This window comes from Talpa occidentalis, unplaced genomic scaffold (assembly GCF_014898055.3).
Source record: "Talpa occidentalis isolate TD23 unplaced genomic scaffold, MPIMG_talOcc4v2.1 talOcc4.13, whole genome shotgun sequence".
Lineage (NCBI taxonomy): Eukaryota > Metazoa > Chordata > Mammalia > Eulipotyphla > Talpidae > Talpa > Talpa occidentalis.
Window position 1 is genome coordinate 2,982,672 of NW_023601322.1, and position 26,153 is coordinate 3,008,824.

At 45.2% G+C, this 26,153-nt stretch overlaps 1 protein-coding gene across 4 annotated transcripts in view; it reads left to right on the top strand.

Moving 5' to 3' along the window:
- NETO1 (neuropilin and tolloid like 1) overlaps positions 1-26,153 on the top strand; it is an 85,475-nt gene that overhangs the window by 33,205 nt on the left and 26,117 nt on the right. For 2 of the 4 annotated variants that reach the window (XM_037508410.2, XM_037508411.2), the window contains exons 5-6: positions 17,114-17,155; positions 17,274-17,401. In XM_037508410.2, the coding sequence (XP_037364307.1) occupies positions 17,114-17,155; positions 17,274-17,401 (170 nt within the window). Of the gene's footprint in view, positions 1-13,073; positions 13,165-17,113; positions 17,156-17,273; positions 17,402-26,153 lie in introns of those variants that run through there. The other 2 variants (XM_054693990.1, XM_037508412.2) reach the window with 2 other exon arrangements.

Below are 26,153 nucleotides of genomic sequence, written 5' to 3' on the forward strand. Positions count from 1 at the left end.
GCCGATCGTGTGGCTGTAGACGCCACCGCTTTTGCCAATTCCAGCAGCCTGGTTGGTTCCCACTCCTTCAGGCCCCTGCCAATGTAGCCCTGCTGCGCCTAACTCGTGTGGGGGCTGCTTCCTCATCCACTCTGCTGCGTCCCCAATTCTCAGGATGAGTTATGCACACCCCCCTTGATGTTTTGATAAAGCAGTCGGTCTTTTAAGACCTTCTCTTTGATTTCCTCCCCGCCTGTCCATCGAGGACTGGAGTGAGACAATCTCTCTCTTCCAAATCACTCTTCTCTTTTTGGACATCAGGGAGTCTCTGTCTTTCAGCGAGGTTTATTTTCCCCCCTGTGGATACTTTCCAAAAATATTCAGAAGATTCTTAACTTACCAGGTAAATCCTAGAGTGATGCAGGTTCGCCTCAAGCTAAAATAAGAAAATGCCCCCCCTGCACACATGCTCTGCAAAGGCACTTGCTGCCTTTCCAGCTGCTCTGATGTGACAGCCGCCCGGCAAGCGCAGGGCCGTCGCCCTCCCGCTCCAGCACGCCAGCGTGTGCACTGCAGCGGCAGAGAGACTCTGGCCAAACATTGTTTTGTTCCCTGGGGTTCCTCTTCTGTTCTTATTCAATTTATTTTTCAGTCTACTTTCTGGCAAAGGAGCAGATAATTTGCTTGAATTCCAGAAAGTAAACATATGCTGGAGTAAAAACAAACATAGCATTATTTTAAACAGCTAAACTAGAAGCTGGATATTAAAATACACGCTTCCGTATCACAACTGCGAATCGTGTCAGGTGTGTTGGCAATGAGCGGAGGCAGCGAGAGCACAGCAGGGGTGATGATCAACAACGGCAAACCTCTGGTTATAAATAGCTCTTAATAACTGTAGATGCGGCTTGGAGGGTTTGGACTGTTGCTTCCACACATGCAAAACTGAGAATCAGCTCGTCAAGTTCATCTTGAAAGCTCACGGGTGGGGTCTTGCTGGTCAGCAGGTGACCCTGACGCGAGCTGGCTGTTTTGACACGTGGCGTCGGGTGCCCGCCTGGCACATGACCCGCCTTCGCCGGCGCCTTCCAGGACCCTTGGCTTAAGTCATTTAAAATTTCCTCTTTGTCTCATTCTTTTTAAAAACTGGGTTTTCAATTCCTTTCTTTTTTATATTTTCACTAAGCTAAGAACTTTATTAAGCGTCCCCCCCCCCCGCCCCCAACATTAGTCCCCGGCTGCCTCAGCTTAGTTGGCTGCGAAGGATGAAGGTGTAAAAACCAAAACTGGAAAGCGCTGCAGTGCCCAAGGGGCTCAAGCTTAAAACTATCAACAATCGAGATTTTATCAGATCTATGACCAAAATCTTAAAGAGCAGCCATCAGGTAAAATAGCAGCTTCCAGTAACGTCTTCGTGTTACCTTCTTCAGAAGTTGGCTCCATTCAGTTCGCTTCATTCTTGGAAGCCTTGCCGACCTTCTCCACAGGGGCTGGGACTTCAGCCTCTTCGTCCTGTCCAGGAGCAAGTGGTGCTTCCCCCCACAGGGGGTTTGGGGTTTGGGCTTCAGCCAGCTCCTACACTAGCCAGACTGTCCGCTCCAGGCTGGCGGAAGAGGCTGGTCTGTCTGCTCCCTGTCAGCGTGACCCGCAACGGGGAAGGTGCCAGAGAGGCCTGAACTCCAGGGCTGTTCAAGTGGGTATCTGTTCCTTGGCTTGTGAACACACCCACCTGCTCCCTTCCAGAGATGGCGCTCACAGTACACCCATAAACGTATATGTGAATTTTTTAAAAGATTTATTTATAGATGCATACAAGAACTGGGGTACAGGCCAGAGGTGCAGGGGGTAAGAGGATTCACGAGAGACAGAGTGGGAAGCAGAACAGGCAGATCTACTGAAATTCACTGCTCAGGGCAGCGGTTGGGAGACAGGAGAGGTCTGCTGCGCCATGTGGGTATCTCCCCGACTGGCCGGGGATCGAACTCGTGCTGCAGAGGCTGCGGACAGCTTCATCGTGCAGTGCCTAACCCCTTGCGCCACCAGGGAGGCCCCTGTGTGAATTTTGGAAGGAAGTCTGTTGGGGATCTTCTTAAGGAGAAGTGAAGTCTTTATCTTCTGCTGTAGCCGTTCTGTGAACCCCCTTCTTCTGAGAGCAGAACCCACCTTTCCCCCCTGCGCCTGCAGCTTGGCGAGTCCCCCCGGGTCCTGAGCTTCCTCCACCTGCTGGAGAGGGCTGCTGGGCATTCGGGGGCTCTCGGGCCGACCAGCCGAGTCGAGGTGCACGCACATGGGGCCGGTTTTCAATTTCTAAATGAAATTATGTTTGTGGGTAACTTCTCATTTCAGCTGCGTTGTTACCAAACATGGAGCGTTTGTTGTTGCCATTATCTTGGTCACCTGGTCTCGCTTGCTCCTGAGACTGTTCTCAGATCATTTTCTTTCGGAACTACATCCTCAAAATTTCCTTGAAAATAGGTCTCTTGGAGATAAAATCTCAGTGTTTACTTATTTTCTGAATGTCTTCATTTTCCCTTCATCCTTGAAAGATCCATTTGCTGACTGACAATTCTAGGTTGACAGGTATTTTCTCCTGGCTCTTGGTAGATATTATTTGAGCGGCTGTTGCTTGTTTCTTTGCTATTGAAATGTCTGCAATCATTCTAGCTGTCATTCCCTTTAATTGACATGGACTTTCTTTCTGCCCCTTCAAGATTTTATCTTCATCTTCTGCGTTAGCAATTCCATTGCTATGTGTCTAGGCATGGATTTTCTTTTCTTTATTTTTTTTTGTAGAGTCTATTAAACCTTCTAGATCCGTGATTTCATATTTTCAACAGTTCTTAAAAATGAGTAGCTATTTTTTAAATTTTACCAATTTTCAATTCTATCATTTAACAAATGTATACATGAAAATTCCATTGTAAATCATTGGGCCATTTGAGAAGTTCCCTTTTTTTAAAGATCTATTTATTCATGCAGACAGGAACTGGGGTGCAGGCCAGGGGTGCAGGAGGGTGAGAGGATTCACCAGAGACAGAGCGGGGACTAGAACAGGCAGACTGACGAAATACACTGCTGAGGGGAGCAGCGGGCACGACAGGCGAGGTCTGCCACGCCATGTGGGACCCTCACCGGCCGGCTGGGATCGAACCAGCGCGGCAGAGGCTGTGGGCAGCTTCACAGCGCAGCGCTCAACCTCCTGCACCACCAGGGAGGCCTCATTTGAAAAGCCCTTATTTACTTATTTTTACAGATGCCTTTTCTCCAAAAATTCATACAAAGATCACAGCATATTCCTAGTTTACATGGCCACAGGCCTGGAGGCCTTGTCATTGCTTCTGCCGGGGCCCTGTCCAGGGACGGCCGTTGCCTTTCTGTGAGCCCTCCACTGGCTCTTCTACTCTATTGCCACTACGCAGGCTCATTTTGAGAAAATTTCCTCCAAAGACAGTAAGTTATCCTTCTGCTTTGTTTTGGCCAGCAGCCCAGGATGGCGCCTGTTAACAGCGCAGGCCCCTCTGGATGGGCCTGGAGGAGTCAGGCTCCAAAGGACCCCATCCCGCTGCTTTGCATTCAGACCAGTTTCCTGCCCTCCTGCTTCCCTTCCCAACACTCTTAGTCATTTATGTGACAAGAAACAGGCTCTCAGAGCCAATTTCAAATGATTATTTTACCAAGAATATATCAAACATCAAGACAAATACAGATACAATGAAGATAACAAATAAATACAAAATTCTGCAAGTCAGTTACTGAGCTTTTACAAACATTGCACAGCTACTGTTAAATCAGGAACGTGCGCATTTGAGAACAATCTCTAGGTATATTAAAAATCTATAGTTTCCAGGATTAAAAGGGAATACAGAAATGTATACATTAAATAGAAGGCAGGAACATAGGAAAAGAAACTGAAGGGAAAGTATAGAACAAAAAAACAAAAAATGTGGTGGTAAAAATAAACCCTGATATGTCACTAATCAATATCAATAAACAGAGTAGGTTCGCCAATCAAAAAAAAAAAAAAAAAGAGAGACATTGTGACATGTGGGCCAGAATTTTTTGAAAAATCCGGCAACACAATAATTATAAGAACACCCCTGAATTTAAAATGTCTCCACACACATGCAGGAAGGGTGGAAATGTAAGAATATACAACAGAGAGGTTCACCGAGACGAGGGACCGTGCGTCTATGATTTCCCGCCATCTCCATCACGGTTGGCTTCTGATTTCATGGCTGGCGAGTCCTTACCCTGTGAGAACTCCCACGAGAATATTTGAAAACTTTTGTTGTTCTTTTAATGCTCTATTGTTCTAAAATCAAGGTGCAATTTTGCATCTCATCCAGAATCTCTTAATGGTCATTAAAGTTGCTTTCTATTCTCAAGAAATAGAATAAATATTTGGAAAATCTGATGCTGTCTTCCGTAGCTAATAAGAATTTCCCAGAACATTGTCTGTTGTTCTAAAGGGAACCTCATTTGTCTGAACCAAACATAGCTAGCCAGATAATTATAAATTCAATCTGACATCATAATTCAAAGGTTGAGGCTCACAAAAATTTTATGAGAAGAGAAACATATTAATAGTAGAATGCCATGGAAATACAATTAGAAAGAAAGGCCCTTTCAGCCAAGTCCCTGAACGTGATTCGAGCACATTAATTCTTTAGCAGTTATTTCATGAGGTCCAGGCGGATGTTAGGAACTGTGAGGACTCGGTTTACTAAGATGAAAACAAAATGAAAAACTCTAGCTACTCTGAAAGTCTATATCTGTTAGGAGTTTTGGATGAGTAAACATAACTGTAGAACAAAATGCTAGAATACACACGTGAAATTGTATAATACAGTCAAGTCCTTGCTCCCAACAGAATATTTTCCTGAACAACCAGAAGATCTTTTAAAAATAAAACCAGGGGCCTCCCTGGTGGCGCAAGGGGTTAAGCGCAGCACTATGAAGCTGTCCATGGCCTCTGCAGCACAAGTTGGATCCCCGGCCAGGGAGCTACCCACATGGCACAGCAGACCTCTCCTGTCTCCCCGCTGCTCCCCTCAGCAGTGGATTTCAGTCGATCTGCCTGTTCTGCTCCCCGCTCTGTCTCCAGTGAGTCCTCTCACCCCACCCCCACCTTCGGCCCGCACTGCAGCTCTTGTATGCATAAAAAATAATCGTTAAAAAATAAATAAAAAATAAATAAAACCAGACACAGAAACACTGCCTGGTGAGCTGTGTCCTTTTGGTAAAGGGCCAGATGGTATATATTGGGGTGCACGCATTTCTGGCATCACAGCTCACCATTGTGGGGGGTGGCCAGGCATGCATGAGGGGGTGTGCGTGTTCCAGTCAGCCTGATTGGTGGCGAGATGGTTTGAATATTATTATTTCTTGGAAAGAAGGAGGTTGGGGAATTTCCCACCGCTGCTGCTGTCCTGCTTGTCTTTCCAGGAGCATGGTTACATCTGCAGGTTAAATAATCTGTAAAAAGTTTACAGATCCATGCGAGACAAGGTTGTCTTTCGCTTTTCATATTCCTACGGCAGTTCGTTTGTTTTGACAACGGTAGCATGATTCTCATCTGTTTTATAGTTAGAAGATGAACAGAGCTTAGGGATAGAAACAAGTCTCTCTGTTCCCATGACCAAAATCATTTTCTTCACTCAAGCTCAGGATTTTGCTAGGAGACAACTCATGCTTATCCAGGGAATTTCCTTTCTTGTTCTTTTTTTTTTTTTTTTTAAGTCATATTCAAGATTTGGCCTTTGATGCCTCCTCTGCAGAGGGCTGTCTGCTGGCACCTGCTCCCCCGGGGTGGCAGGGCAGTGGTGGCACTGCCCATCTTCCATGCCATCACCTGATCATGCTGTTGCTGGCCTTGCAGGACTGGCCTGGGCAGTGCCCCGTGCTTGCTCCCCTCGGTGGCCTGGGGCAGGTCTGCAGGTTCCTGGCACTGGAAGCCACAGGAGTCAGCTCCCTCTGAGTCCACTTGCCTGGCCCATTACCAGTTGCCCCTCTGGTGCCCACCTCGCCTGCCTCTGTAGCCTTTGGAGACTTGAACCCCAGCCATTCTCCCAGACAATTCCTGCCGTGCCTCTATCCGTCTTTCACGCCTACCCATCTCCTCTAGCTCGAGCGAAGTCAAAGGAGAACCCTAGACCTTTGCTCCTCTCTGCACAGAATATTCCCTCATGGGTTCTAGCTCCAGGCATCTGTGGTCACAGTGGTCAGACCCCAGCAGGAAAACACCGTGACAGCTATACCCACCTCACCTTCAGGGAGATCCTTGACAAGACTGATGGGAAGCCAGGGCAGGTCCAGCTGTAACCTGGGGGAGCAGAACTAATGCCTCCCCCTGCCTTCTCCTTACAACCCCCGTATGGTAAATCTTAGACCTTGCACCATGTAGCTTTAGGGACACATAGCATTAGGGACACGGAGCTGTTCATGGAGAGGTGCATAGTGCTCCAGAACCTTGAAACTGGAGTTGCCTTCCAATCTGCGTGTTCCCAACGTGTTACTCTTTTAACTGCTCTCCAGTGAGGTGCGCTGCAATGAGTGGAAACCAGAAACAGGCATTTATAAAACTTAATTTTTTTCGTGTTTTTGTTGGTTTTCCCTAAAACATGAAAGGTAAACATAATTTAATCTTCTTTCATTGTCCAGATGTAAATTAAATGAACATGAATGGACTAGCTTTGGTTGGTCAAAAGGTCTCTAAAATTTTTTGGATTAGTGTGTCAATTTTGAGTTTTCCCATTTATCTGTCTTGAATGCAAAATACAGTCTTCATTTCCTTCTAGTACAGAAGCAAAAACAGAAGCTTTACATATTTCTGTTGCCAGAATCGAGCTGTCCACATGTTTGATTTGTTAATGTCTACATCTCTCACCCACAAAATAAATTTTGCAATATAGATTGGGAATTGTTTAATTAGATTGAATGAGCTAAGCACAAGTAAGTCCTGCTATCATATTTGCATTTACTATCTAACATTAGTCTTTCTCGTATCAAATATATATCAACATTTTATGTTTTTTAAAAAGTATACCTTTTTTTTTCAGTATATCTTATACAGAATTTCTCTACATTTCACACTGTTTTTTATGCCTAATAGTGTTTTACTGTGGCTGTGTGTCTCACTATGTGAAAATTTTCTTAACAGTTCGTATTAAGAAATTTCAGTGTTTAAGGAAAGAATTTTTTAACAAATTCAGGAAGGAAATTGTAATCATATTAAAGGTTTTAATAGTTTTAAATACTTCAAAAAAGTGTCTTTAAAATATATGTGTTATATGTATGTGTGTTACTGCCTTTTTTTAATGCATACAACTGGGGTACAGGCCAGAGGTGCCGGGGGTGAGAGAACTCCCCAGAGACAGAGTGGGGAGCGAACAGGTAGATCCACTGAAATTCCCTGCTGAGGGGAACAGCAGGGAGACAGGAGAGGGCTGCTGCGCCCTGTGGGTCACTCCCTGGCCGGGGATCGAACTCAGGCCGTCTCAGTGGTAGCATTGAGGTGTAACCCCTAAGCCACCAGAAAGGCCCCCAACATTTTCTGTGCAGCATGTACACACACGTCTCTGCTGACCTGCACTTCCGTCTTCAGAGTTTGCTTTATTCTGAATATTCTAAGTCACTAATAGTGGAGAATCACACAATCACTTGCACGGACCATTGTGGCCATTCAAGGACTGTATTGGTTGTTTGCCTGATTGAAAGGTAAACATAGGTCCTTACAAAGGTACGACAAACAATAACTTATGACATACTTTTTTCCCAAGGAAAAACCGTCACATAAAGAGCAGCGTTGCGGAGCCGTTTGCCTTGACTGTGACCCTAACTCTCGGCGAGCAGCGGACCCTCTAGGATGGAGCGAGATGCCTCCCGTTTAATTTTAAAATGCTAACGTATGAGGCTGACTCATGCCTTGCTTCCCTGAGAATAGTGTCAAATAGCGGAGGGGAGACTTTGCTCTGGAAACGGAACTACGTGATTTTATTTTGAGGAAGAGGCGCCCGAGCGGGCCGGGGGAGCAGGCTGCGGGGCTGGGCCGCGGGCCCCGGTCTCGAGAGGCCCTGGCCGGAGGCAGGATTCATCACATCTGGTTCTGTCCATTTCTGCCCTAATAGCCTGAAATTGCAAGAGGCAGGCACGTCCGAGAATCGGATATTTCCCCTGGAAGGACTTACTGACTCCGAGTCTCTGCAAGTGGAGCCAGCGGGAGGGGCTCCCGCCATGAGGGTTTCTGCTCATTTCCAGGCGATTATTGCTCAATGTGCAGCCATCCCTTCCTTGTTGTTTTTCATCACAGTAGGATGTTCTTATACTTCCAGGGTTCATTTTGCTATTAACTTTGACAAGACACCCCCCTAAACTTCATTAATTTTCTCAAAACCAACGATCATTTTTTCTATGTCCTCATAAAAATTCTTTGTATTGTCTTGAATTGTCTTCTAGTCCTTTTGTTTGGCAGCTGCCAGCCTGTCTTGGGAGAGGACTCCTTTTCACTTTTCTTTTTCCATTTTTTGATTGTGTCAAATTCACCAAAAATTTCCAGCTTAAGGGTTTCGCCATGCGTGCTGTGACAGGCATTTTCAACACTGTGGGAACATCCCCACCGTACGTCTCCACATCCTCGTATTGTGAGATGAATTCTAGCCCCGTTAAGCAATAGCTCCCGATGTCCCCTTTTCTGTGACTTCTGTCAACTATTCAATTCCAGGTCTCTGTGCTGTTGACCACTCTAAGTATCTCCTACAAGTGGGTTTGTACAGTGCTTGTCTTTTCGTGACTGGCTTCTTTCAAGAGCAAAATGCCTTCAAGTTTCCTCCATACAGCAGCATGTTGGGAAATTTCCTTCCTTTAAAAAGCTGAATAATATTCCATTGTCTGCTTATGCCACGCTCTACTTATCTGTTCCTGCCCTGCTGGACACTTATTTTGCTTCCACTTTGTGGCTATTGTCAGGATTGCTGCTATGGACGCCATGTACAAGTGTCTCTTCCGTCCCTGTTTTCAATTCGTTTGAATATAAACTCAGAAGTGGAGCTGCTGGATCATGTAATGTTTTTATTTTAATATTTTTAAGGCACGGTCATACTCTTTGCCATAGTGGCTGCACCAGTTTCCATTCCCACCGACAACACACGCGCGTTACTGGGTCTTCATAGCCTTACCAGCATTGCCCGCCCTTCCATAGCAGCCACCCTGATGGGTATAAGGTGGTCCCTCTTTATAGCTTTTATCTGCGCTTCCCTGATGACCAGTGATGCTGAGTAGATGTCTCTTATGCTTACTGGTTCTTTGAGTATCTTCCCTGGAGAAATGTCTACTCAAGTTTTATGTCCATTCTTGAATCCTGTTGTTTGCTTTCTGTTGTTGACTTTCAGGGATCCTAGATCCTGGTACCTCATCAGATATATGATTTGCAAACATGCCCTCCCATTCTGCGAGCGGATGCTTTTACTTTCTCAATAGTAACTTTGGGTGTATTTTTTTCATATTTATGAAGTCCAATTTGTCTATTTTTTCTTATATTACCTATGTCCTTAGTGTCTTATACAAGAAGCCACCACTATAAAACCAGTGTCCTGAAGCTCCTGGCTGTGTTCCTTCCCTCCTAGCTCTAGTCTTCATGTATATTCTGGGCCACTGTTGAGTTACCTTTTGCACGTGGTGTCACATAAGCTTTCAGATCCATCGTTTTGCATGGGGCTCTCGTCTACCCGTCTTGAAAAGACTGTCCTGTCACCATTGATTGTGGTCTGATTGCTCCTCAGAGAAACCATACGTCTTTCACTTACGTCTTTCACCTTGATTTAATGTCCTGGCAGTCTTGTCAACAATAATTTGATCATTTATCTCAGGATTTCTTTCTTCACTTTATGTCAACTTAGTTCAAAAATTATAGACAAGCCTTGGAGGCAGGAGGGGCTGAGGAAAGGAGCCCCGAGGATTCCGATGCCCTGATGAGTTGAAGTCTGGGACTAACAAGACCACAGTGGATGGGGAAGGGAAGCTGGTGGGGAGAGATTTCACAGGGTGATTGAAAGCTTTTTGTGTCTTTCTGATGGAAGCAAAGTGTGAGGTTCTCAAATGAATTTTGATTTTCAGGTTTTCAGCTCAGGTAATTAGGACCAGGCTAATGACTGATAAAAATAAAAAGTCTAAGGGAAGGAAGTTGATGAGATCCCATTAATCTTACTCTTTGACGAAACAGGAGGTATCTAATTCTCCTAAATATATATATTGATATATATTGCCTTAGACATTACTTTGGGGAAACCTTGGGTTATTTGCACGCTTCTTTCTGAAATAACTTTCGGGGTGCGTATTTGAAAGAGAGAAAAATAAGCCAAGAGACTGCAGATTTAGCAAATTTCTCCGTTGATGCCTTTGCAGGTAGAAATCTGTCAATAACTGTTACATAAGACAAATTCAGCATTATTAAAACTTTCTGGTGAATTCTTGACAAAGTGAATATTTGGCCTACTCTACAGGATAGAGGCAGCAGTGGCCTGTAACGTCACATGTTCCGGGTGCTCAGCCTTCTGCTCTGACATGTGTGCACTGCACGGTCACTGGCAGCAAGGCCCAGGACACCCACCGCTGGGTAACTGACCCCCTCACTTGTTTCAGCCCCCACAGTCTTTCCTCGTGTGACCAGCAGTTTGTTCTCGAATCTAGCATTCGTTTTGTTTTGGGTGTTTGCTTTGCTTCTTTGTCTTCCATCTAGGAGTGAGATCATCCGGGGTGTCGTTCTGCATCCTACTTGCTTCTCCTAGCTTCCCCCCCCCCCGCCCCAGGATACTCTTTGAGATTATATTTCGCTCTCACTTTTAGGTCCATATCTTGTTTACCATAATCTCACTGCCTAAATTTTCTAATTTCTTTTTTTTAAACTCGACTGACGTTCATTTTGTATACTGTTAATTTCAACCTTTCTGCACCACTGCACATGGCACGTGGCTCTAAGTGGCTGATTTGCAGGGTGGCAGCATGGGTGGCCAGGACGCAGTGCTGCTGACCTTGGTGAAGGGACCTGAGCGTTGTGAAGATGCAGTGTGACAGCTCCAGCCCGTTCATCTGACTGGCACAAGTTCACTCTCTTCAGATCATTCCACAGGCTTCTCTCAGAGTTATCCAGAGATACCGCGCGCCCGGCCCCTGCTGGCCGGTTGGCAGTGGCAGCACTTGGCAAACGGCATTTGCTCTTTATTTCAGTCCCACGCTGGCTCCCCGTGCCCGGGCGCACTGCTAGTTCCTGGCAGAAGGGCTCTCATGCCCTTGCCAAGGGCACCAGCATTGGACAAGACCACAGCTTCACTGAGAGCTTCTCCAGCTCTGCTTGGAAGGAGTGACACCTCCTCAGATCCACTGATGCACCAGGGCCCCAGTGTAGGTGCTGAATTTGCACGATATCATGACTATTTCATATTCAGCTACACTAATGTACATCAGTGTATTTCTCTCTTCAAATGGTTCTTTTACCCAAGCGTGATTATTTAACAGCAGAGATTACGATTCGACAGTGATGTGTCAAATCACTGCTGTGTCATTGCTGTGCAGACTTTACAATGTTGACATATCTCGTTATTCAATATCAAAAATCATATTTGTTCGTATCAACAGTCACACTTAAAACTGTTCTCAGTATTGAGATGTTGTGAGATACACACAATTCCATGCTTGAAGCTTGGATTTTATCACTGGCAGCAAGTATTGACAGTTGTTTTTCTTCAAGTCAACAGATTACTGTATTTATCCTGCAGAAGTGATGTACCGACACTAGGTTTTTAAACATTAGGAACTGTAATTGCTTCATCAAGGAGATTGTTATGGAAAATAGTTTTTTTTACCCCCACAAATGTGTGGGACCGAATTATACAGTGAATACAAGGGCTGAGGTCTGGCCCCACAGACACGGTCTGTATTAAGGCGGTGGCAGCTTCATCCACCATCACTGTTGTGCTGTCAATGGAAAATGTCAACACAGATGTTCTAGAATAAGCCATAAGATTCAAGAGTCAGCCAGCAGTCCAAATAGCTCAGCGCTGCGAGCATCCGTTGCCAAGGTTCACGTGAAAGACCTTTGCCGGTTGGCTCATGCTGACCTGGGCTGAATTCAAGGACAGTCAGCCCAGCTGTGTCTGCGCGTCCTTGCATTGGACAAAAGTCAAGTTCTGCAGGCGATACAGCAACTCTGTCTCCCAAGGTTAAAGGCGAAGTGGGTGAGTGTCTGTGCTGGGAGACGCAGCTCTGGCCTTGCACTGGCCTCCTGGCGGTGGTGGCCGCTGCCCGGGCTCTGCCAGTCGCGCATCTTGCGTGTCCTTCTCCAGACAGGGATGCGCAGCCACTCTCGAAGGTGTCTAGGCGACTTTACATTTTTATTTTGCAGTGAAAAGAGTGATTTTTAGCTTTGGAAAAGCTAATGATGTTTGCCTTTAAAATATTCAGTACATTTTAGCAATTATTTGTCTCAAAAGAGTGTTGCAAACAAGCTGCCACAATATTATAAGGAAATATTTTTCTGTGTAAATAATAACAAATCAAAGATTCCTATGTAGACAGCTGACGGGCAGGTAGTGTTTTCCTTTCTTATGTGCAGCTTTCCCGTTTTATTGATCATAGATTTCTCCTGTCCATAAAGGACCTTCTTGTGATATCAGTGCCACCCTTCCATAAAAGGCCTTTTGTGATAGCAGTGCCCTCCTTTTCTCCAACTTTAGAAGTAAACAGTGTAATTATAGTGGAGAAGTGAGTCTTTTCTTTCAGGCACCTTCCTCTATGATAAATGTCCATACTTCACAGTAAAAAATATATGGTGGTGGCGGGAAGAAAAGGCCTGTGTGTTAGAAGGGCGCCTATACCCACAGTACATGGGCCGTGCTGTACATCAGCATGACCGAATTTTCAAATTGAAAAATGAAAAACATAAATAGAACTTTATTTCAGTGGCAATATTAAATTCTGTAATACTTATAATTTTAGAAAATATTTTAAGAGTTAGAAGCATTTACAACTACCTATATGTGCATATGTATGTAATTATAAAGTAAGACAGAAAATGTACTTATCCTAGTTGTGTTTCCATGTAGGATCAAGAAAAGCGTCAACATTCCAGAATAAGTGAGCTTTTCACAAAAGCGAGGACACAGGGAGTAGAGCCCAGAAAAGGGAAGCTGTTGAGTAAGTGCCCAATAAAATCACTGGGGACAACCTGGGTGAGCCTCTGAAAGCCGCATCATTTACACTCTAAGCCTGCCGCCTAAGAACATTCTTGAAAACACAAGCTAACACTTTATTCACCGTAATAGGAGGTAGACAGTCAGCTGGGAAATGAACAAATAGTAAAATAATGGTGACATGTGAACCAAGAAACCTTGAAGGGATCAGAGGGACTGGAGATGCTATTACTTTGGAGCGGGTCCTCTGGAAGACCTTTCCGAGGAAATATCATTTGAGTTTAGAAAAGAAGACCAAGGAAGGTCCAGCTTTCTGCAAAGACCCCAATAGCCAGAGCCAGAGAAAGGGACGCGTTGAAAGTGGAGCCCCGTGTAACTGGGCACAGTCAGGAAGCAGCATGGGCCTTCCTTACAAATCTAAAAATGGAAATACCATATGACCCAGCAAGACCTCGCCTAGGTATTACCTTCCCCGAGACCGTGAAAACTAATCTAAACGATACCTGCACCCCCTGTTCATAGCAGGCTGCTCGAATAGCTAAGGCCTGGAAACACCCCAAATGCCATCACTGGATGAGGGATAGAAGAGTTTGGGTATCTTTACTCAATGGGGTACTACTCAGCTTTTAAAAAAGATGAATTCTTGGGGCCTCCCTGGTAGTGCAAGGGTTAAGCACCACACTGTGAAACTGTTCGCAGCCTCTGCGGCACAAGTTCGATCCCCAGCCAGCCAGGGAGCAACCCACATGGCGCAGCAGACCTCTCCTGTCTCCCCATGGCTCCCCTCAGCAGTGTGTTTCAGTCAATCTGCCTGTTCTGTTCCCCGCTCTGTCTCTGGTGGATCCCCTCACTATCCCCCTACCCCCATCCCCGCGTCTCTGGCCCGTGCCCTAGCTCTTATATGCATAAATAAATATTTAAAAAAAATGAATTCTTGCCTTTCAGACCACATGGATAGAGCTTGTGCTGAAGGTACTGAAATACAGAGCTTAAGGTAGGGACTGGCTTGTGGGTGCCCAGGGTGCCGTGGGGGCCAGAGCCCACTGAAATGGTGGTAGTTTTGTTCTAAGGGTGACGGAAAGCCAGGTGACTCTCAGGACTTGGTTTGCATTTCTTAAATGTGGACATTGGCATTTCTTAAAGTTTATTCAGGCTGCGTAGTGGAGAATAGGTCTGGGGAGATGTCTGTTGCACTGCTTAGGAAATCCGACTTCATTGCGCTGCTAATTTATGGCGTTGCCCGGAACAACCTACGGCCATAAATCACTCTTCGTGTTTTTTATACACAATACAGGCTGTTGGAAAAAGTTATTTTGTTGTTTGTGTTTTGTTTGTTTTGGCAGGTCACGTGAACCATCCATTGCTTGACTGAGGTTATTACTAGAGACTGATCCAAATGGAGTTGCAGAAACTTGACCCAAAGAGTGTGTGTGTGTGAGTGTGTGTGTGTGTGTGTGTGTGTGTCTGCTTTGTAACCATAAGTGCTCTCACCATTAATACAAAGTCAAAAATAAATTTTCAATTTTCAGAACTGGCATTTCTCTCAACGTTGTCTGGCGAGAGTTATAAAAATGACAAATGTTAGCCTTCAAACCAGAAAATAGAATCGCGACCACATTTCCACACTAGTCACAGGGACAGCCAAGGAAGGCTGAAACTCATCACCGGGGAGGCAGTGACTAGTAGTAATGGGCACTCTTGAGCCGTATACAGAGAAGTAAAGCGAGTATAATCAGTGAATAATAAAGGCTCCAGCTAACTGGGGAGGACAAACTCGCCATAAAAATAAGGAAAAAATATGATGGGTCCCTTCAGTCCCAATAAAACTAGTGAGAACCAATCTGAGACTCTGTAGAAAACATGCTTCTGTTTTGGGCACACAGTAGCTATTAATTATACATGTCTTAATAACCAAATAGTGATTAATTCAGATGAAGAAAAAAATCTCTACTAGGAAATATCCTCGTCCACACTGGTGATGGTGTCCTCATCTCTGCTTCTTTCACGGTAGTTGTCTATAGGTATTTCTTTCTTCTTTATCTCCCCAAAGGTAAAAGATTTGTTTTCAAAACAACTTGCAAAGGAATTTGCACCTCAATTCAAAATGGATCACCTCATGTTGATAGTATCCTATAAGAGAGTGAGCTTTCTTGTAGAATTATTTTATTTATTTATGCATATAAGAACTGGGGTACAGGCCAGAGTTACGGGGAGTGAGAGGATTCACCAGAGACAGAGTGGGGAGCAGAACAGGCAGATCCACTGAAATACACTGCAAGGTCTGTTGCACCATGTGGGTAGCTCCCTGGCCAGGGACTGAACTCAGGCTGCAGTGGCTGCGGATAGCTTGATAGTGCTGAGGCTTAACCACTGCGCCACCACGGAGGCCCAAAAGTTAGCTTTCTTATTGGACATCTGAGGGCTCAGATGTCGCACTGCTAATGCAAGCTTCCTCTGCATCACACACGCTATTGCTTCACAAACAAGCACATCTGGTGGAAATAAGCACACACAACAGGCAGTGTGCATGAGGCTGCAGTTCACTGCAGAGAATCCCATGAGGACACACACACACACACACACACACACGCCCTCACACGAGCTCAACATCCAGAACTAATTCACCCAGAAGGAGCACTCACCTCTCCCATTCAGCCCTGGACCATTGGTGAACAGTGTCTCACAAATTACCTTTAACATCGTAAGAGTTTATAGCTAATACCGTAGTCGTGGAAAGAAATTAAATTTCACCATCATCTTTCAAATTGGATACCATGTGTCTCCAAGATAAATCTTAGTCGTTGATGGCTTTGCCCATAAATAAAAGACAATCCATTCCCAAGTAATAGACTATAAGGGGGCATCTGTTGTTTCACCAAGTGAAAGCGCAGAGCAGTGTAGCCCCAAAGGGTTAGTCCGCCCCAGCATGACTGAGGGCTGGAGGTCCTCCATGCTTCTCGTCTGCTCTCCACAAGGGCTAACATCTGTGTCAGCCTCTGTAACTTCCCAAGTTGGGCATCACAGGCGATCCCAGTGGGTCATACAAGTGTGTCCACTGCGTAGCCTGGAGATCTGGCTATGCCTTGTCCCTGGATCGAGGAAAAAGTCTCCAGAAGCTCTTCCTTAAATGAAAGCATCGTCATGGTGATTCTCCCTGGTACTTTTATGGCCACAGGCTTACCTGTATATTACACTGGCTGCCGACTTACCTAAAAGTCAATGCCAGGAATTGCAAAAGAGGCCGCCATTTTAGGTTTTTAACAATCAGAACCCTTCAAGGCTCGCAGTAAATCAGGCTTGCCCCCAAACACATAGATGAGCGGAGAGCTGGGGGTAAGTTGAGAGGAAAACTGGGTGTTGAGTAGACAGGAGGGACCTGAGGATACTTTGAAAACTAGCCTGGGATGAGGTTAGGGAAGCAGATTTGGTGAAAACAGGACGGTGCAGTCTGCCTGGCGAGAGGAGACCTGGGCTTGGTGGCTTCACTCTGTGCTTCCAAAATTTCAGTTAAAAATTGTGTCTCAACAATTTACAGAATGCTTTAAATCAGACAAAATGATTGTATCTGGAATAGATGAGCGTTTACCCAAATTTTGACTTACTTATGGATACATTTTACAAAACTCCTGTCTGATTGTGGAGTTATAGGTAATGAGTGAGATTTTTGATGATGCGGCAAAGGAAGCTTTTTAAACCTGGCTTGTTTTAATGATAAACATTCTGGAATTTATGCAGTGTTATAAAATGAAATTAGCTCAGTAAAAATAATCCAGGAATAATACACGAATTAACATTTCAGTCTTCACATTTTCGTGTAATTTTATTGAACCATTTGCTTTCCTCTGATGGGGTTACGAGGGCAGAATCCTGAGCAGGTGACTGATGTATCACTCAGCATCACTGTAAGTAATAAATGCAGAATAAGACTAATTGTCTTTTTCTCAATTTTTAAGATCCTGACTTTAAGGACCTGGGAGCTTTGAAACCATTACCAGGTTGGTAAAGTGGCTATTTAACAATGTTCAGAGGCCTTTGCTTGCTGCTGTAAAATATGCTTTTAGTTTATTATTCAAGCTCCATTTTTCTATGTTTCTTTGGCATTTTGTTGTCCAGCCTGTGAGTTTGAGATGGGCGGTCCGGAAGGAATTGTGGAGTCTGTTCAGATCATGAAGGAAGGCAAAGCTTCTGCGAGCGAGGCCGTGGATTGCAAATGGTACATCCGAGCCCCGCCGCGATCCAAGGTCAGTCCTACGGCCTCGTCGCCACGGGCGGCTCGGGAAGGTCCCTGGCGGGCGCTGGTTTCCCCTGGTCAATGAGACTTTTGATGTCACAGATAAAACAGAGAGGGCTCTGAGGAGATGGCCTGGGAACCCGGACCAGGGGCACGGATGTAGCCCGACGTCTCTGGAAAAATGGATTGAAATGTCCCACTGAAGCTGTGGCCCCGAGTAGAATCCACTGATGCCCTTATTCCCAGTTTCTGCAGCTTCTTTGCCTTTTAACCAAAAATCGTATCTGCAGGAGAAAGGGTTTGCATAATCACACGTCTCCAGCGTATAAACCTGGGCTAAAGTTGGGGGACCCGGGACCCAGATGCAGCCAGCCTGGGCCGCCCTGTGCGGGGAGAGGCAGAGCTGAACTGCCCCTTATGCTGCTTTTGATTTTCCTCATGAGAAAATGTCAGCCCAGCATCACCAGGGCCCCGTTTTCTTCATGACAGCCCCCCCTTGTAGGTTTGGTTTTGATGACCTTGATTCTTTAGTGCTAGGGAGGGGTCATCCGTATTAGATTCAACAGATTGGAGACCAGATCCACCTCAGGCTACTCTTTTGGAGCCACTTCTTCAAAACAACGAAACTCATCCCCTGTGGGCATTTCTTAAGAAATCTTGGGGGCCAGTGGTTTCTGCCGGGGGTCACACCACAGTGCAGGGCCCCGGGTGTGGCTTCGCCCCTCCCCCCGTGGTCGGGCCTCCGTCTGGAGCAGGCCCCGCGAGCACTCACGGAGCACGTTTCTAGTCGGCTGTGGATTGAGGTTGATCCCATCCATTATTTAATAGCTCCAGTAGCTCTGTAAACTCAAGCACTCTGCTGGCGAGATGAAGAAGGATGGCAGCCCCTGGTAGCATGTTTCTAGTTCAATTCTTAGTGGACCACGTGACAAGATAATCCACGGTACGAGCCACAATCGTTGAGGTGTTTGTAGGGTGTGGTCGGCTGAAGGGAAAGACCACACCGGCCACGTCAGGTGAGTCTAAGGTGGGATGAAATGGCCGCCAGGATCCCCCCGAATCCTAATGAGACATGGATGTGTCAGGAGAAGAGGGGGGACCTCTCCAGGGGTCTGAGGTCTTGGGGTCACATTGGAATATGCCTTTTCAGGAGTTAATTACACGCGTTCACGTAAAAGCACCGCTGTGGACATGGCCAGTGAGGCATGATGCCGAAGAGCCCTGTCAGCCCCTGAGTGCCCGGGGCTCCCCCTGAGTGCGTGGGGGCACGTGGGAGAGAGGGACGACGAAAGTGGGGGGTCAGATCAGTGTTCTGAAAAGCAGGTACAGAGGGGCTGACCCCACAGGGGGAAGACTCCAGTAGGACGTCGGGACAGCCGTCGGGGCCACTGAGGCTGGGATGGGGCAGATGGATGGAGATGTCAGGGTGGGGAGCGGAGGGGTGGTGGGTCCTCGTCCCTGGGGGTGCTGGCTGGTCTCCTTCCTCGCTCTGGCCTTGGTGTGTCTCTGGGGTGTGCACCTAGGGTGAGGCAAGGCTTGCTTTCCCCAAACTCCCAGCCCCAGGGGTTGAGGGACCAAGGTCAAGGTCCTCGTTTCACCCCAGTGGGTCTCTGTGTATCTGAACACATCTCTGAAGGGATTGATTGCATCGTGAAGACAACAGGATATTCCACCTCCTTAAAAGAATCAGACTATTGGTGACTAAAGTGGAAATATCCCCGCACTGCTGGCCCAGAGCCACGTGGCGGGCACTGTGCTCTCTTCTCATCGTCCGTGGGTTCCCCGACGTGCGCATGCTGTGAGTGAAAGTGCTCTGCAGGAAACAGGCAACCCCTCCTCCTGGGGCCACACGGCAATGCCGTGGCCATGTGGAAGACGGGTTGGCTGGGGTGTGAGCACGCCCCGTTTTCTTCCAGCTGGTCACTAGGCTGCCTTTTGTCCAGTCCCAGAACAGCAAGACCCAGCGCCCCTGGGTGTTACCACATCGGGCACTCTGTGACCAAGGGAGGCCCCTGCAGAGCGGGACAAAGATGTTCTATTGTGACAGGTTTTCTCTGTTAAATTAAAGGTTAGAGGAAAGGAAGGAAGTGCCTTTGCCTCTCTGTGAAGTGAAGCCGAACTGGAAATTACTGCCTACGTGGGCTTTCTGTTTTCATGGGGTTCCTAGCAGCGCAGGAGAACAGACCTTGGAAGCCCAAGACAGATCGGGAGCGGCACGTGGTGGGATGTGAACCCACCTGCGACTGACCCCTGGCAGGAGAGGGCCACGGTGCCCATGTAGGTTCTAATAAGATTCATTCAAAGTATGTATTACTTCAAGTCTTTGGACAAATAGAAAATATAATAGCTAATCCTCCCTTCGTTTGAGAATAGTAATATGGATGATCACCTGTAATTCAATGTGAATTACAGGTTAATTCAGATCCTAGAATTTGAAACACTAGGGTCAGAATGAAGGTTGGAAATCAGTCACGATTGAGCTCGCTTATCAGGGTGATAAGTCGCCGATGATGACAAGGTCTAGATGGGCTAACACATGGGGTGGGGGGGATATGCCTCTGTAAGCAGCTATTGAGCACCCGTCTAGGGAAGGGGGTGAGGGTGACCAGCCGGTAACCTGGTCCAGAAGAGAGCCACCCGGGGAGAATGCTGGAGGGTCAACGCATGTAGTTATTGGGTGCCCGTTCCTTGATTACTGGGGCCTATGTGTATCCAGGTGGATACTCGGTGCCAAGCAACTGAACCTTCATTCTGTGAAAAATTCTGGAAAAAATGAACTGGTTTCCATGCAGAAAAATTCCAAACATGCCGTTTGTCATATGACAGGAATAAGAAAGTAGGTTTAATCTGCAAGATTTTGTACTAGCATTTATCTTAACACTTGACAGTAAAGAAATAGAATTTTGGGTTCCACCTGGGAAAGTTCTTTGTTTTTGTTTTAATAATGAGCTACCCAACAATCAAAAGTAACGCCACAGGAGGAACCCAAGCAAAGTTTGCAGGGATTTTGTGTGATAACAAAATAAGGGATATTTTGGGGGGTGCAGATTTAATATTAAATTACTTCCAAGACAAACACTGGATGAATCTATAACTGACTTGCCCAAATATTTGTCCAGTTAATAACAGAGCTGAAGCCAGAACTCTGTCTCTTGATTTCCATTACTGTGTGATGTTACTCAGCCACTATTAGGGGAAATTGTCAAAATTGTTAAGACAAAGAAAAAAATGAGAGAAGTCACAAGGCTTATAAAGTGTACAAATGAAGATAATTAATGATTAAAGTCTTGTGGGAATAAAACTCGAGCGTTTAGTAAATTATTCATCTAAATTTTCAAATTAAATTTTCATGTGCTGTTACTTAATTCAAAAATGTTTTCAATGAAATTAGGATAAAATTGGCATCAAAATTTGACAAATATAATCAGTCAATATTTTATAGTGAGAATGAATGTAATGGTCAGAGGCAGAACTTAAGACAACACCCCAGGTTTTCAGCCCAGTCTCTGGGACTGAAAATCTGATAAAACATCCCACACTTGATTATGTTAAATTACCTGGCAAGATGAATTTTGCTGGTATAATTAAGGTTACCAAGCAGTTGACTCTGAGTTAATTAAAAGTCAGTTTATCCAGGTGTGTCTAATCTAATCCTCAGAGCCCTTTCAAAGCAGAGGTTTCTCTGGCTGGGATGAAGGGGCCACCGAGAAACTCAGAGCTTTCTAAGAGCCCAGATCAGTCCCTGGTTAAGTCGTCAAGGGGACACAGGCACCTAGAGCTGCAAGAAACTGGGTTTCCAGCCTCCTACAGTCTCAATAGAAAACACAGCCCAGTCTGCAGCCCTGGCCCACAGACGCTGAGAGAAGTGGACGTTATTTAAGCTGCTCAATTTGTACGAATTTGTTATGGAGCAAGGAGAAAACTAAGGCAATGGATGAAGGGTGTGAAAGGTTGTGCATCACTAGCATAAATTTCAGGATTCCAAAGGCTGAGTCTGCTCTCGTCTCCAAAAATTAGAATAAAAGTGGGTAAACAAAATGAAAATATTAACTGGCTGGGAAATGATCAGTGAAGACATTTCTGTTCAAACTTGTGTGTGAACGAAATCCCAGTTTTGTGTTGTCAGATGGTGGAGGACTATTCAGAAGGGTTTGAAATCTTTTAATACCAGTCTGTACACAATATAGTTCCATCAGGATTAATCCTAGGATGTTTGTCTTTTTAATGTTTCGAAATGAGTATGCCCTTCTGGTTTTCTCTTCCAAATAAAAGAAAAGGGGTCGCCCTCCGGATTCTTGGGGTATCATACCTGAACTGATAACCTGGCAGGTGTGGTCACCAAACAGTAGCTACAAAATCCTGGGGCACACACTCCTGAGCCTGTGTATTTATTTATAAAAGTCCAAAGTTGTACTAAAATGAAGGGAGAACACGGGCAGACTGGAAGTTTAATTTTCATTTGTCACGGAGAAAACCGTCTGACAAGTCTTAAATAATTGCCCGATGTCTGTCATCGGGATATCATTGGGGCATGTGGGTGGGGGGGACCAGATCGAATGGTTGGAATTAAATATTTGCAAATAAATTACTTGGGAAATTGTTAGTTAGATTTGTTTGCTTTAAATATACAAAAAAAAAGTGCAGACTCTTTAGTGTGATTGGAAAGGCAGATGTTACTAGAAATGGCTTGCATATTTTGAAGCTGCCCATGTCCCATTCAATAAATCATTTTGTCAGCTCAAAACTCTGTGATTGATTAGAAGGAAGAATGCATCAAAATGATTCACTGAGAAGAGATTGTAATCTGACTATTTTACTGGAGTTATATATTGTTCTGTTTATCATTTTCTCTTCTGCAGAGAGACTAAAACACTCCAGTTTTCTCCCTTAAATAAAACCATCGTCATATGGCAGATCTTCTTCTTGGTGATCTTATGGCCAACTTTTAAGTTGGCGAGACAGATACTTAAATCATCATGACCTGGGGCCTTTTATATGATCCCACATACAGCTCCTGTTAATGGGGTAAAACATCACCCACTTTTCTGGCCAATGGAATTTGACTTTATAGTAGAGCTCTGTTCCCACTGAAACAAAAACCATTGGTGTAGGTGACCATTTTTTTCCTCAGAAAATTGAAAACATGTTTTTTTTTTAAATAATTGAATGTTTCAGAAATGAATATTACAAAATCTAGTGACATTTATTGTTCATTTGCTCTCTAAAGAGGCTTCTGTCTTATAAGAAAGACCCAGACACATTGAACAGACTCTAGTTCGTGCACTGCATGTAAGGATGCGAATCAGCCACCGCCTGTGGACAACATGGACTCTCCGGAAGCAAGTGAAAAACACAGATTAGGTGTGCACAAGGTCTGGGGAGCTGTCGCAGTGACCCTCTTCCACAGTGACCCTCTGTGTAAAGGAGATGTAAGACCGGAGCACATTTATTCACCGCGACTCATTGATGTCCAGATGGTTGACCCCATTCCTAGTCCCATGGGGAAGATGGACATGGTTCCAGTTGGTGTGTTACTTAATTTTTTGTTTTGTTGTAGTTTTCTTTCTTTAAGATCTGAACTTTCTTTGTGGAATATAAGTCCATGAGAATTTTTTTAAATGTCCATAGTATGATAATTAGGAGCGACGTTGTTGCAGGCATACCTTTGTTCAACACCCACCTGCACCTTAAGGGGCTGGGTCACATTGAGAAAGTGATTTAGTGTTTCCAAAGCTCAAATGTATTAGCAGGCTCCTCTCCTTATAGCCAGTATACAATGCAAGTAATAAATTCCCATTTGAAGTTGTGTTTGTTCATGCAGAGTAAGAAGAAACTTGAAATAATTGTTCAAATCTCTTAGACACTGAACATGTCAAGCTATTGATTATCTTTCTTGGATTAGTCACGATTTTACTTCAATGAAATATTTTTTCCTGGGGCAGAGTGATTAATTTTTATCACCTCAGAAGAACATTGGAGGCAAGAGTTACTTTATTTCCTCAAAAAGAATCTTTTCACTTGCCCTCATCAGCTTTCTAGTTGGTTAATATGTATTTTTACCATTGTAGTTGTGTGCTAGAGTTACTGCATAGGATTTGAAAATATAAACACCAATGGCAGATTTGTTGTTTTTAACAAGTTTATTACCTCATAAGACTACTGAGACTGTATAGGTATTTATAGGGTTGTCGAAAGCTCATGACATATTTTTTCTGTTTTCCATGCAAAAATGTGTCATGACTTTTCCAACAACCCAATATTATTTTTTTAAAGATTTATTTATTTATACATATAAGAACTGGGGTACAGATGTGGGGGGTGAGAGGATCCACCAGAGACAGAGTGGGGAACAGAGCAGGCAGACTGACTAAAAATACACTGCTGGGGGAGCAGCGGGCGAGACAGGAGAGGTCTGCTGCACCCTGTGGGTTGCTCCCTGGCCGGCCAGGGATTGAACTCGTGCTGCAGAGGCTGCAGACAGCTTCACAGCACTGAACTTAACCCCTTGCGCCACTAGGGAGACCCAACCCAATATATTTTTATAGTGTTTTCATTTGTTTATTTAAACTTGGGTGGGGCACCATGTGGTGTAGTGAGAAAAGCCTTAGACCAAGGATCAGGCATTGAACCCCATTAAGGGACCCCATCGGTTTGCTCATTTTCTTTGAGCCAGCTCTTTTATCTCCTTTCTTCCAGCTCTCCGTAAAGGTCGTCTGAAAGCTGCCTGCCATTTTACGAATCACCGGGAAATTTGAAAAACAAATCAGTCAGTGAAACTAGTCAGTGAAAATATGGTAGGATTAACACTGTCAGATGTGTCTTCAAGTAGCCATTTGGGGAATTTCCTGGATAGTTTTCAAGAATGTGATACTTTGTTGGGAAAAGTAGATCACAGATGGACTCAGTGTGTAATATTTGCACTTTCAATAGAATATAATAATGCAGTCCCCTTAGAATGCAGACCATGTGGGCTTTCTTAATGTCTTGTGTTCTTCAAGGCTGGATTATGGCAGTTAATTTAAAGATAGCATCAAAGGACTTGGAAATTTTAGGAAGGCTTCCAGATTGCTTACTTAGGAAAAGCTGCTCAGCACACAAGGCGTCATAACACCACACACTTCCCATGGCTTCTCAGCTGCGTCCGCTTCCTCTTGGTCTCTGCTGCTGTCCCTCCTCCTCAAGTTATGGCATTTCCTGAGTGGGGACTTCACATTTTATTTTCAGTCAGTGCCTTGCATGTCTGCAACAGGCCTGGCTATGCCCCTTTGTCATAGTTTACAGTCATATTATAAATACCTTGTTGTGAGAATTATTGCATATCATTTCCCACTGCAAGTAAGAAAATGTCAGTTATTCTATATAACGGTCATTATTTATAGCACCAAAAACAAAATCCAGCATAGAGGTGCCTACTAAAGATTTGATGGGAGCTGAACAAATGAAATTAAGCAGAACAATTTCCCATCAGTCATTTGAGGCCTCACCCACTCACACTTCTGTGGAGCCGCTAATACATGAACACGGGGCTTAATGCTGACATTATGAAAAGAATCTGCTGCTGTGGCTTTTCAGGAACATTCAGCGTAGCGTAAGTGCATGTAACCTGCACGAACGCTAAACATGTGCTCATCAGAACATTTTCATCGGGAGGGTGCGGGGAACATTCTGCCGTGGTGGGGGCTGGGGGCCTGGGCCATCTGCCTTGTGCAGGGAACTGAAACAGACCTTGAAAAGTCACAGGAAGATGGAAGGAAGAAAATGGAGGATGAGCTTTTCCTGCCGAGCTATCATGTACGTGAGCCACGGCGGGCCTCAGATTAGCTGTGCGATGTTTGGGGATGGGACGGAGCACACATTTGTCTGTTTTCAGGTTTTAAACATTTTTATCATAACAGTTAGGAAGCCAGTTAAAGATTTTAGTAAAGATAGTCCTGTCTTAGAAATGTAACTGACTGGCTTGCACTTGGCGGGGTGGGAGAGACTGAAAAGCTCAGACCTTGGGATCAGGCAGGCCAGGGGGGAACACTGAGAGGTGTGGGCCTGGGAGTGGAGACAGAGAAAATGCTGTGAAGGTGGAGTTAACAAGGACCAGTGTCTGATTCAGTGAGAACATGCAGGGCATAAGAAATTTCTTTTAATTGAAATATTGAGATTTTTTTAAAAAGAAGATTTATTTATTTATGCATACAAGAGCTGGGGTATAGGCCAGAGATGTGGGGGTGAGAGGATTCACCAGAGACAGAGTGGGGAGCAGAACAGGCAGACTGACTGAAATCCACTGCTGAGGGGAGCAGCAGGGAGACAGGAGAGGTCTGCTGCGCCATGTGGGTAGCTCCCTGGCCGGCTGGGGATTGAACTTGTGCTGCAGAGGCTGTGGATTGCTTCATAGTGCGGTGCTTAACCCCTTGCACCACAGGGGAGGCCCCGAAATATTGAGATTTTTTAATTTGGGGCAGATGTACTGGAGCTGGGGGAAATATATCTTGTGAGATCACAATTTATAAAATAAATGAAGACAAACGAGTATAGAGAGATGAGAGATGAATATTTCATTGGAATGCACATCCCGAGTCTATACCTGTTACTTTACCGAGGGCTGGGTAAGAGGCAGAGGCTGTAGAAGTTCACATGAAAGCGTGTCAAGCATGGAGAAGGCCGGCTCCATCCCAGACGCCCCCCTGGAGCAGAGGGCTAGTGCTTCCTCCGGCCACAGCCTGCCAGTCCCTCGCCTCAGGGCCCCTGCTCTCAGCCTCACCCTCTAA